Below are 12,025 nucleotides of genomic sequence, written 5' to 3'. Positions count from 1 at the left end.
GTTTTGTCATTCATCTGTTTCCCAAGTCAATCTTTGTAAAGTAGCATCCTACTGTGTTATATGCCAATCTGAAACAGTAGAATCCATGATATGAAAATCAAGAAGTGCAAAAAGCATCCACATTTTGGTAGAATGGATGAAAAAAATTATTTGAATGCAATGCAATGCCATGGAGAGTGGAGAGTATTGTAGTATAGTGTAGTAGAGGAAAGACTAGACTAGACTAGACTAGACTAGACTAGACTAGACTAGACTAGACTAGACTAGACTAGACTAGACTAGAGACTCCATGTGGAGTGGAGTGGAGTGGAGTGGAGTGGAGTGGAGTGGAGTACAGTAGAGTAGAGTAGAGTGTCAGACCTGGAAGTCCCTTTTATATTGGGACTTCAGGCCTGTCACATTTTCTGCTGTGGAAAAATGGGAAGGGGCATTATATGGAATATGGAAGATATATAGACTAAATAACATTGCTTTCTCAGAAAGTCACGGACAACTTGCCCTGCACCTGGAGTGTTCTGACTAGGATGCAGCTCCAGCTGGGATGGTGCCTGATTGGACCATGTGATGGACATGTGGGTGCTGGGCAGGCACTTGAACTTTCACTTGGGTGGGGAAAACCTGGAAATTTTCACATTCAGGTTTTCCCAGATGTGCCAATATGACATCTCTAATAAAATGGAACTTTTAGGAAGCTCAAACCTCATAGTCTTCTTTCATTGGGGGTGTTACTTGGAACCCTGTCATTATCCCAAATCTCTTTTTAAACTCAACCAGCTCATCAGAGCTCCGGACTGCTGTCCAGGGTCCTGAGCCCAAGCATCTACCAAAACCCGGGTGATACGAAGACTCAGGAAAGATGGAGGAAGACAAGAAAACCACTGAGGGAGCCACAGGCAATGGTTAAACAATTTATATTGAGACTATCTACTCCCCTTCCCAATCCGTGGTGGAAGTGGAAGAAGCTGCAGAGAGGGAGCACCAGCTTGGTGACTGACCCAAAGAGCCAGCACTCAAGTGGGGCTTGCAGCCAGACCTGACCCTGCAAAGCGAAGCTGTGGGAGTCACACCACTCCAGGAGATGATGTTGGAATCACAAAAAGGTGCACGACAGGCCCCGACCAATGAATGGAGAGTGCCAAAGCAGATGCACTGCAAGCACTCCAGAGAATGGAGATTCCTGCCACTGTCATGCAGGCAGTCAATGACCGGTCTCTGAGAGCAGTTTGGCCAACTCAGTGTGAGCAATGCTACTCATCCCCTTGGTATTGAATAGCCCAGGTGGATGTTGGCACAGCCTACATTCACTTTCCTGGACAAAGATGTTGAAGTGCAACTAGGCGGAGCATCAGCTTCCTTTCACTCAGCACAGAGTGGCTCAGTCTACAGCCTCACACTTCAGGCCGGACCAACTGCAGTGATGGTCACTACAGGAATGCAGGTGACCCAACAACCGAGCCTACTGAACTACTGAACTAACCAGGCCAGGAGGTATGAAGGGTTCCCTCACCCGATGCCTTTTCAACCGCTCGAACCTTTCCAGTCACCAGTCATTGATTCGCTATAGATACTGGTCCAGTTGCAGCCACAACTTCAACCCCAGGCCATGATCCTGCAACAGGTTCCAGCCCAACAGCAGAGGCCAGCCCAGCAACCAGTGCTGGCTCAGCAACAAGTCCCAACAGCCGCTCCACCTCCATGGTTCAAAGTGATGTTTGATGGGACTCCAGCGAGGCTAGCCTACTTTCTCAACCAAATCTGGGCTCACATTGATCAGTATTGAGATCAATACCCATACAATGGGGAATTGATCTCCTCTATAAATGATGACATGAATGAAGGAGGAATGGTAGAATGGATAGTGGAACTTCATGATGAAGAAGCCCCTGATCTGGAAGATGCTGATGAGTTTGTCCAACTGATGCAGTGTCAGTTCAAGGACATGGCCCATCAAGTGGAAGCCGAGTTCCAGATAAAGGTGCTGAAGAAAGCCAGCCCACCCCTGAAAGATTTAATTTAGAGGTTTCTGAGACTAGCCAGGAAACTAAGGGCCTACCCAGAATGCTTCATAGTACACCATTTCAAGGAGATCCTCACTCAGAACTCAGGCAAGCCAGCGGCATCAGGACGGTATCAGAAGGCATATAGGCCTGGTAAACAAAGCTGTCGCAATGGACCTGGAAGTCCATCCCCAAAGGAAGCCAACCATGGACAAGCAAGCGAGGAGAACACTGGGGTGCTTAGTCCAAGTGAAAAAAGTCAAAGCACTCCTTCCACACAGATAGGGACTACGAAATGTTACCAATCTGACCAGCATGGATATGGGGCTTCCAAATGCTTGGCCCTGGCCCTAGACAAGGCGAACCCTGCAGAAGCCATCCAATAAAGGATGACTCACCAAGCAGGCTGTAGAGGTTCTTCTCCTTCCCAACAAAGTTGAGGGAACTTCAGCCACAGAGGCTCCTCTAGTACAGGCAGGAGAAAAATAGCAGTGATGATGACTCAATGGTAAGTGCAGCCATCTGCCCTTTTAACATCAAAACCAAGACAGTGGTGCCAGAAATGGGGGTGCAGGGGGAAGTAGAAGCCATTATAGACATGGGCTGCACTCGATGCCTAATCAGCCTCCCCAAAGTTGAGCAGCTAGGCATAAGCAGGTGGTCCCTAGTGCTCCCCATTCACTTTGAGCAGGTCAATGGGACACTAAACAGCATGGGCCCTGCCACATTGGTCACCAAACTTGTTAGACTGGAGATGGGTTAATACCAAGAACTCATCTGATTTGTCCTAGCCCCAAAAATGACTGAAACAATTATATTAGGGCTCACATGCAGTGACGTGTGGTGAGGCTTATGGCTGCTGAGGCACTGACGCAGTGGTGGGTTTCAAATTTCTTTAGAACCTCTTCTGTAGGTGTGGCCTGCTTTAGGTCTCAGGTCTTTAGGAGGCGCCAGCAGTTTTTATGCAATTAATAAATGAAGTTTTGTGTGAGCACCTGTACAAGAGTGTGTTAGTCTATCTTGACGACATCCTTATCTGCAAAGAAACAAATGAGGAACACGTGACTTTGGTCTGCTGAGTCCTCAAGAAACTCCAAGCCGGTGAACTTTATGTGAAATTCTCTAAATGTGAAATTCTCCAGGAGAAGATCGATTGCCTGGGATACAGTATCTCCCCCAAAGGCATCGAGATGGACCCAGCAAAAGTCCTGGCCGTTACTGATTGGGAGCTGCCTCGTATGCCCAAGCAATTGCAAAGTTTTCTGGGATTTGCAAAATTTTATCGTCAATTTATTCCCTCGTTCACTAACATCACTCTGCCCATTACAAATCTTCTAAAATCTAAAGGAGAAGCAAAACCTAGGGTGGGGAAGCCTTTGAAGTGGACTATGGAGTGTCAAGCCGCCTTCGAGAAATGAAAGTGACTCTTTGCAGCAGAGCCAGTTTTGAAACACCTTGATATAGATGCTCTATTCATGGTACAAGCTGATGCCAGTGACATTGCGGTGGGGGCAGTATTACTTCAAACAAACGCTGACGGAATATTGTAACTGTGTGCTTACACCTCATGTAAGCTTACAGAGACAGAAAGGAGATGGGCTATATGGGAGAAGGAAGCTTTTGCTGTTAGATCGGCTAACATGGTGACATTTCCTGGAGAGGGCAAAACACCCTTTTGAAGTATGGACTGATCATAAAAATTTATAAGAGTTAAAGACCTCACGAAAACTGTCACCTAAACAATTGTGCTGGGCACAACACTTCAACTGGTTCAATTTTACCCTGAAATACATCCTTTGGGGGAGAACTTTATGGGTGATGCCTTGTCCAGGCTTCCCCAGTACAATAGCTCTAAACTGAGCGTGGTTCATCCGGTCATTCCAGCTAGAAATATTGCTGCCCCAATGATTATTAGAAGCCAAGGCCTAGTAGACTTGGATGTAACTATGGACCTAATGAACAAACTCAAAGACGACCTGGAATCCAATGACTGGTTCAAGGAACATTCTAATGAATGCACCATGAAAGATGGACTGGCATGGGGAGGAGCTAAACTGTATGTTCCAGCTGACCTGAAACCTGTCGTACTTCAATGGGCCCACAATTCGGGAATGGCAGACCATTTTGGATTTGTAAAGTCTTTGCATCTGATTAAGCGGCAATTTTGGTGGCCTTCATTGAAAAAAGACATTGAATCCTACATAGCCAGTTGTCCCGTCTGTATAGCAGCAAAAAGACCACCGGGGAAGCCCCGGGGTTTCCTCCAAAGTGTTACCCATCCTGGGGCCCCATGGAAAGAGATATCAATGGACTTTATTGTCAAGTTACCAGAAAGTCTGGGGAATACCATTATTTGGGTTATCACTGATCAGTTTTCCAAACAGGTTCATTTTGTGCCGCGTTCCAAGATCCCATCAGCGAAGTTGTTGGCTAAATTGTTTATTTCACATGTATATAAGCTCCATCCACCATCCTCAAACTAATGGGGCTTATGAACAGATTTATTCAGTTTTGGAGCAGTACCTCTGATGTTTCATCAATTATCAACAGGATAATTGGGCTGAACTGTTACCACACGCAGAGGTGGCGTATAATAATTCAGTACACAGCAGTACCAGCATGACCCCTTTTAAAGTTGGGTCAGGACTTTGTGCCAATTCCTGAATTGTCTCAGAACAAACCACAAATTTTGTCCTTGTCTGAATGGAGTGATCAACTTTGGCAGTTTTGGCCCATTACCCGCAAAGCGTTAGATGCACCAGGCTCACAAATGACAAGTGGATAAGAGAAGGGTTCAGCCGAAAGAGTACAAAGTTGGGGTTAGAGTGTTTTTGTCCAACAAGTTTCTGCAAACCACCCACTATTGCAGAAGTTCTACACCAGTTATCCTGATAAGCCTTGATTTTATAATAGTTGTATATGCTATAATGTTATTTTGCATTGTTTTTCCTCTTTCATTTACTGCAGGAATGATATCTCTTTCTAAAGGAGGGCCGAATGTCAGCCTCTGTTTTGGTTACTTGCTTACAGCTGTTTTGCTATGCTTGCTTACTATCGGCTGCCATGGGAATGGGGGGGCATGATATTATTGTAGAAAGTATTATTGGGGAAGGGAATAATATTGTACTGGAGGAATCTTGTTCTCACCATCTTCTGTGCATGCTGGTGGCTGATGTTTGGACTTGGTCACATACCAACTTGATGAGGCTGTTTGAAGATGCACTCCACATGACACCCTACGGAGTTGAAGATTGGACACTGGGTTGGGGAATTAGTGGGGAGGGTGCTGGGTAAACGTTTGAAATATATATGTTCCTACCTTTCTGGCTCAGATCTTGCTTTCTTTTTAGCTGCTTTCACTTCATATCTAATAAAACTACTTTATCTCTATTAACATGGAATTGAGCTTTTTCTTTCTTGGATATTGAAGGAGGCATGCCTGACAGTGCCAGTGTGGAAGATCTGCAACATCTACATATCAGGCAAATGGAGATATTCATTAAAACTTTCTCTTCATGAGCTGATGTTTATCGTTCAGTTCAGGTCTCATGACAATGATAAAACACTTGGGAAGGAAGATGCACACCAATAAGCCAGCACTGGAGGAGATCATGGAGAAGATCTCCACAGCCAATGTATATTTTCCCCTTGTGCTTAGATAGGTTGGGATAAAACACAGCCAAACACTGCAGAACACCAACATGCTGAAGGTGATAAATTTGGCTTCATTGAAACTGTCAGGTAACTTCCTAGCTAGGAAAGCAGCAGAGAAACTAGCCAGAGCAAGGAAACCCATAAAGCCCAAAACACAGTAGAACATGACCGAGTCTTCATTGCACTCCAGGATAAGTTCTTCAGATATTGAATGTGCATCAAAATATGGGTACGGTGGTGATTTTATCAGCCACACAGCACAAATACACATTTGAGCAAGGCAGCAGGATAGAAGAATGAAACTGACCATTCTTCCCCCCACCCACTTCCTTAATCTGGAACCAGGTTTGGTGGCCATGAATGCTAGGACCACAACAAACGTTTTGGCCAAGACACTAGAAACTGCCACTGAAAAGATGAGTCCAAATGCTGGCTGTCGAAGGAGACACACAATTGTATTGGGCCTCCCAACAAATAGAAAGACACAAAGGAAAGAGAGGAGGAGGGAAACTAAAAGAATGTAGGTGAGATTCCGGTTGTTGGCTTTGACGATGGGAGTGTCTTTGTGTTTCATGAAGATTGTGATGACCAAAGTTGTCATGAAAGAAAAGCAAAGGGAAAGAACGGTCAGACTGATTCCCAAGGGTTCTTCATAGGACAAAAATGTGATCCGCTTTGGAATACACATATTTTTCTCTGGATTTGGATATTGATCTTCTGGACATGGAGAGCAGTCATCCATATCTGAAAAAGGACACATGGATTGGAATTGATAGAGTGGATTATAGACAGTGTTGTAATTCATGGTTTAATCCCATTAGATTTGGAAATTTCTTACCCTTCTCCTTTGATATTTTCCCCTCTGGACAGAGACGGCAACCATAGCAGCAAAATGTCTCCCCTTCTATCTTTTCCTTGCTGTATCCTGTTTCACAGGGATCATTGCACAGAGATAAAGGCAATGCCTGTCAGTGGATGAAGGACAATATTTTAAGATACAGAAGAAAAAGGAAGTTTGGAGAGATATTGTTACTGTGGAATCAAATGCATAAAAATGGATTGATAAGTATAAGTAATATGATTACATCATTTTGAGATCTAATTGATCTGAAATAATCATTCAAATATCATTTTTGGGGTGGTGAAAGATATTTTTCTCAATTTCTTAATTTTACAGTCACCAAAGTGATTAAATTTAATAGAGTGGATTATAGCTTTCAGTTCAAAACCATGCATTGCTAACAAAGGGCCAAAGTAATGAGTACAATATCCTATGCCAGGGATGTCAAATTCGATTGAGGATTGCATCAGAGTTGTGTTTACCTGAGGGGGGCATATCCAGGTGAACGTGGCCAGAGTTGCCGTAGCCAGATTGATGTCACTCGTGTCTGGGGAACCTGTGGTGGTCTGGGTGCCCCTCCCCAGGTTCTGTTTTGGCTTGGACAGCCTCCTCCAGTGCTCTGCCAGTGAAAATGGGTGTAGACACCATGAGCTCCTTATTCGCTGGCAGAGGAACTGCAGGCTGGTCTTCCACTGTTTCAAGGGTGGGACAGAACTTTCATCAATAAAGATATTTTTATGCTACATAACTGAGGCAGCTAACCTGATTAAAGCCTATTGGCCATGTGATGGAATCTACAGAAATATTGAAGAACATGTCTGCTGGAGCTATGGGATCGATCATCCCAACTTTGATCCTATGAAAGGATTGGTTTGGAAATGTGACCCAATTGATAATATCATATCCACCAATGAATTCTCCTTTTTCATCAAAAGAGATCTTCTCACCAACACTGTTGTTGAATCTGACACTTCTCAGAAAAGAATGAACCTGCAAAACAAGGACAGCCAATGAGGGACAAAGAGAGGAAAGGAGAGAAGGGAGGAGAGACAATTTATATGTTCAAAATATATGCATGGATGTTTTGAAAAAGAAAATATAAAAAATTTTATTTTAGCTGTAGAATCAAACAAATAACATAACCATCATTCCAACGCAGAGGTAAAATATCAGATTACTGAAATAAAATTCATATAGAATTGCAAAATTAAAAAAACCCAGCAAAAAAATATTAACATTAAACTCTGTAGTTTAATTGGTAAACCTCTTAAGACAAATGATTTCTGATAAAGATATGCAAAATAATAAAACGTATATAAACAGTGGTGGGATTCAAATAATTTAACAACGGGTTCTCTTCCCTAATGAATTATTCCAACAACTAGTTCACCAAACTGCTCCGAAAGTAGAGAAGGGAACAAGGGGATCAACTATATTGGACTTCATTCTCACTAGGAAAGATGAAATGATAGAATGTGTTGAAGCTACAGGAACCTTGGGGGCAAGTGATCATGCAATATTGGAATTTATTATGCATGCACAAGTAGTAGAACAAAGTCAAACTGTAATCTTGAACTTTTGAGGGATGGAATTTCAATAAATTTAGAGATAGTTTGGAAAGGATTCCATGGATGAGAATCCTCAAGTGGAAAACAACTGAAGAAGCATGGAAAATTTTGAAAAGTGAAATTATAAAAGCCCAGTCTAGTGCAATACCAATGAAGAAGAAAAATAACAGCTCCCATAAGAAACCAGCATGGCTGCATAAAGAACTCTCTGAGAAATTGAAAGACAAAAAGGACAAGTATAAAAAGATGAAATAGTGGCCCATAACAGGCCGAATATTAGCAAATATGAGGTTGCTAATGGTGAAAAGGTGAAAAGCAACAGGGAGAAAGCAGAACTATTTCATAGCTCATTTTTTTCATCTGTCTTTACACAAATGGGAAAAACAGTCCAACCTAAGGCCACAACACTAAAGTTAGATTTTAATTAGCAATGTACTAACAAGATAAAACAAAAATATGACTGAAAAGGCCTATATTTATGCAACTATGCACAAACACACACACACACACACACACACACCTTTCCAGGTACATTATGTTTTATGATTAAAAGTATGATCATATTTTCAAAAATAAAAAAACCTGGGTCATAATAAATGTGAATATTCCAAACAAAGTATCTAGAAAAAAACACAACTTCATCATATCATGTAGAAGGAGTAGAACACTTCTTCCTTTAACTTATAGATGTCAGAGTGATTGAATATAGTAAGTATTTTGTTAGATAGGGCCCAGTGCTCCAATCTTTCAAGATCCATCTGATTCTTGAGTCTATCATCTAGGCTGTTGGTTAATCCTTCTGGTTCAGCATCATCTGAAAATTTGATAAATTCTCCTTCCATTCCCTCATCTAAGTCATTTATGAAAATATTGAAGAGTACTGGGCTTAGGACAGAACCTTGTGGTACCCTACTGCTTACTACCCTCCATGTAGACGTAGTACGATTAAGGGCTACTTGTTGAGTACGGTTTGTCAGCCAGTTACAAATCCATCTGATGGTGAAGCTATCTATCTCACTTTTTCCTAGCTTACCAAGAAGTAGGTTGTGGTCTACTTTGTCAAATACCTTGCTGAAGTCTAAGTATATTATGTCCACAGTATTTTGCTGGCCTACTAATTTAGTCATTATGCTGAAGAATGAAATAAGATTGGTTTGGAATGATCTGTTTTTAACAAACCCATTTTGACTTCTAGTTATTACTTTACTCCATTCTAGATGTTGGCAGATCTGGGTGTTTTTTTTAAATTATATTTTCCAGTATCTTTCCAGGTATCAATGTTAGACTGATTGGTCTGTACTTTCCTGGGTCTCTTTTCCTCCCCTCCTTTTTTGAAGATGGGAACTCAGCTCTTTTCCAATTCTCTGGTAGTTCCCTGGTGCGCCAGATATAGCACATCTGAGGTGACATCCTCCAACTCCGTTAGAACTTGGGATGTAATCCATCAGGTCCCAGTGATTTGTATTTATCAAGATCAGACAGGTGTTCTCTTACCATATTTTTGCTTATTTTAAATTTTATTTCTAGTCTGTCTTTTACAGATATGTTTTGATAGGTATTTTCTTTTTGCGTGAAAACCAATGCAAAGAATGAGTTGTGCAGCTTTGCTTTCTCTCTGCTGCTTTTTACTTCTTTGCCATCTTCCCTTTTTAGTGGCTGATTGTTTCATTGATTTTTTTTCTTGTTATTTACATGTTGGGAGAAACTTTTTTAAAATTATCTTTGACTTTTGTTGCAAGTCTTTCTTCATTCTTAACCTTTGCTTTCCTGACTTCATCTTTGCAGATTCTGGCTATCTTCTGATGTTCTTCCTTAATTATGTGTCCTTCTTTCCATCTTTGTACTTTTTTTTTTGTCTTTCAATTTGTCAAAGAGATCTTTTTGTAGCCGTGCTGGTTTCTTCTCAGATTACTTGTTTTTCTTTTTCAGCAGTATTGGGTTGGACTGGGATTTTATGACCACCTTTTTCAGAGTTTCCCAAGCTTCTTAAGTTGTTCCCTCTTAAGGATTTTTATCCAAGGAATCTTTCCCAACTTCTCTCTGAGCTTGTGAATTAATACTGTTACCAAGACATTTTTGGACTTGATAGGCAATTAATTGCATGGACAAAAACACATTCTAAGTATTTTAATTTGTAAATTCAATGCTATATCTCACTCTTCTGACCCGGCTTCCAAACAAAACTAGCTGTCTGTATTTAACTAAACCTTCCCTTTATTAGGAGCACCAGCAGGCCTAGCAAAGAGTCTCTCTCTCACACACACACACACACACACACACACACACATACAAACAGACAGCAAACGAACAAAGTCTCTAAGTCCTTGCTCCCTTTCCTCCTGAAATGGCCCCAACACACCAGGAGTCAGTCAGTCAGTCAGTCAGTCAGTCTCTCTCTCTCTCTCTCTCTCTCTCTCTCTCTCTCTCTCTCTCTCTCTCTCTCTCTCTCTCTCCCTCCCTCCCGCCCTCCCTCCCTCCCTCTCCCCACAGTTGCAAAGGAAGTCCTGGAAGTTGTCCTCACTTTTTCCAGCAGCACACACACAAATACACACACAAATTCAGAAGGCACTGCAGATTCCAAGAAGAATTCTGACAAATTCCAGACAGGATTCAGAAGTTCAGGCTATCAGTGGCTGACCAACAGGGTGTTGAATAGTTGTCTACCACACTTATTTGTTATTGCCCCCTGCTTTTCATCCCCAGAACTAGGGTGGGGCTTAGCTAGCAATGTGGGCTATTCTGTCCCAAGGACTGGCCCAAAGATTCCTGCTGCTCTCCTCTTCTCTGCCTTCTGTACATCTGAACATCTGGCACTGGAACCAGTATTGGACCTGGGTACTTGAGAGACTGCCTGCTGCCAATTACCTCCCAAAGATCCATTAGATCGCACATGGCCGGCCTCCTCCGGGTTCCATCCACCAGCCAATGCTATCTGGCTATGACCATGGGGAGGGCCTTCTCTGTTGCAGCTCCGGCCCTTTGGAACGAACTCCCCACGGAGATTCGGACCCTCACCTCTCTCCCTGCTTTCCGAAAAGCTGTTAAAACCTGGCTGTGTCGGCAGGCCTGGAGTTGATGAGCTCCCCTCCCCTCTCGACAGGTGTGGTTGTTGGTCTTTTTAATATGTTTATTTTGTACTTGTATGTTTCCCCTTCCCGTTTAAGTTGTTCACCGCCCTGAGTCCCTTTTAGGGAATAGGGCGGCATATAAATAAAATAAAACTTAAACTTAAACTTAAACTCTTCTTCTTCATCAGTCACCTCTGGGGGCTGTTGAGTCGCCCTCTGAGGGCTAATGGATGGCCCAGGCTCAGTCTCTATTCTCCATCTCTGACAGCTCCATTCCCTCTTCCCCCTGAGATTGCCTTGATGCTAGCCCTGCCTCTCATGCCTCCTCCTTATCTGATTCAACTGCAGGAGAGGTCAGTGACAGACAGCCCACAACACTCACTTTTAGATCTAAGGTCAAAGCCCCTAAAGAATATTGCAGACTGATCTTGAAACTACAGCTATGGTAGTTTCTTTTTTAAAAAAATAATTTTATTTTTTATTACATAGACAACATCACATAACAATAGAAAAAAACAAAGGGAAAAGGAAAGGAAAAAAAACCCATCATCCCATACAATATATCATTTGATCACAGGTGCATCCCTACTACATTTCCCCCCATACACACATCCCGTATCTCTCTGTTTGTATATTTAATAGACACCACAATAACCTAGGGTTTAAAAAAAGGGGGGGAGACAAAAAAAAGAAAAACCATCATCACATACAGCATGTCATTTGGTTACAAGTGTAACAAGGTTACAAGAAGGTGGAGCTTAGAAGAAGAAGGCAGGGCTTAGATGGAAGAAGGTGGGGCTTAGGGAATAAGGTGGAGCTTAGGGAAGAAGGTGGGTCTTAGCAGTGAGAAGACGGACTTTCAGGCAGTTCCTGAGAGACCATCTAAACCGGGTCATC

At 42.5% G+C, this 12,025-nt stretch overlaps 1 protein-coding gene across 1 annotated transcript in view; it reads right to left on the bottom strand.

Annotated features, from left to right (window-relative positions):
- Nucleotides 1-5,496: 5,496 nt before the first annotated feature.
- Nucleotides 5,497-12,025, bottom strand: part of LOC148046670 (vomeronasal type-2 receptor 26-like) — a 22,867-nt gene continuing 16,338 nt past the window's right edge. The window contains exons 6-8 of the mRNA XM_087714875.1: nt 7,255-7,482; nt 6,490-6,616; nt 5,497-6,395 (exon numbers count right to left, since the gene is read on the bottom strand). Of these exons, the coding sequence (XP_087571001.1) occupies nt 5,497-6,395; nt 6,490-6,616; nt 7,255-7,482 (1,254 nt within the window). The remainder of the gene's footprint in view (nt 6,396-6,489; nt 6,617-7,254; nt 7,483-12,025) is intronic.

Source organism: Thamnophis sirtalis, unplaced genomic scaffold (genome assembly GCF_051295495.1).
Source record: "Thamnophis sirtalis isolate CommonGarterSnake01/CBP01778 unplaced genomic scaffold, rThaSir2_p1.2 scaffold_4, whole genome shotgun sequence".
In the NCBI taxonomy this organism is placed as follows: domain Eukaryota; kingdom Metazoa; phylum Chordata; class Lepidosauria; order Squamata; family Natricidae; genus Thamnophis; species Thamnophis sirtalis.
The sequence above is the reverse complement of the archived record's forward strand: the minus strand, read 5'-3'. Positions and strand labels throughout refer to the sequence as shown.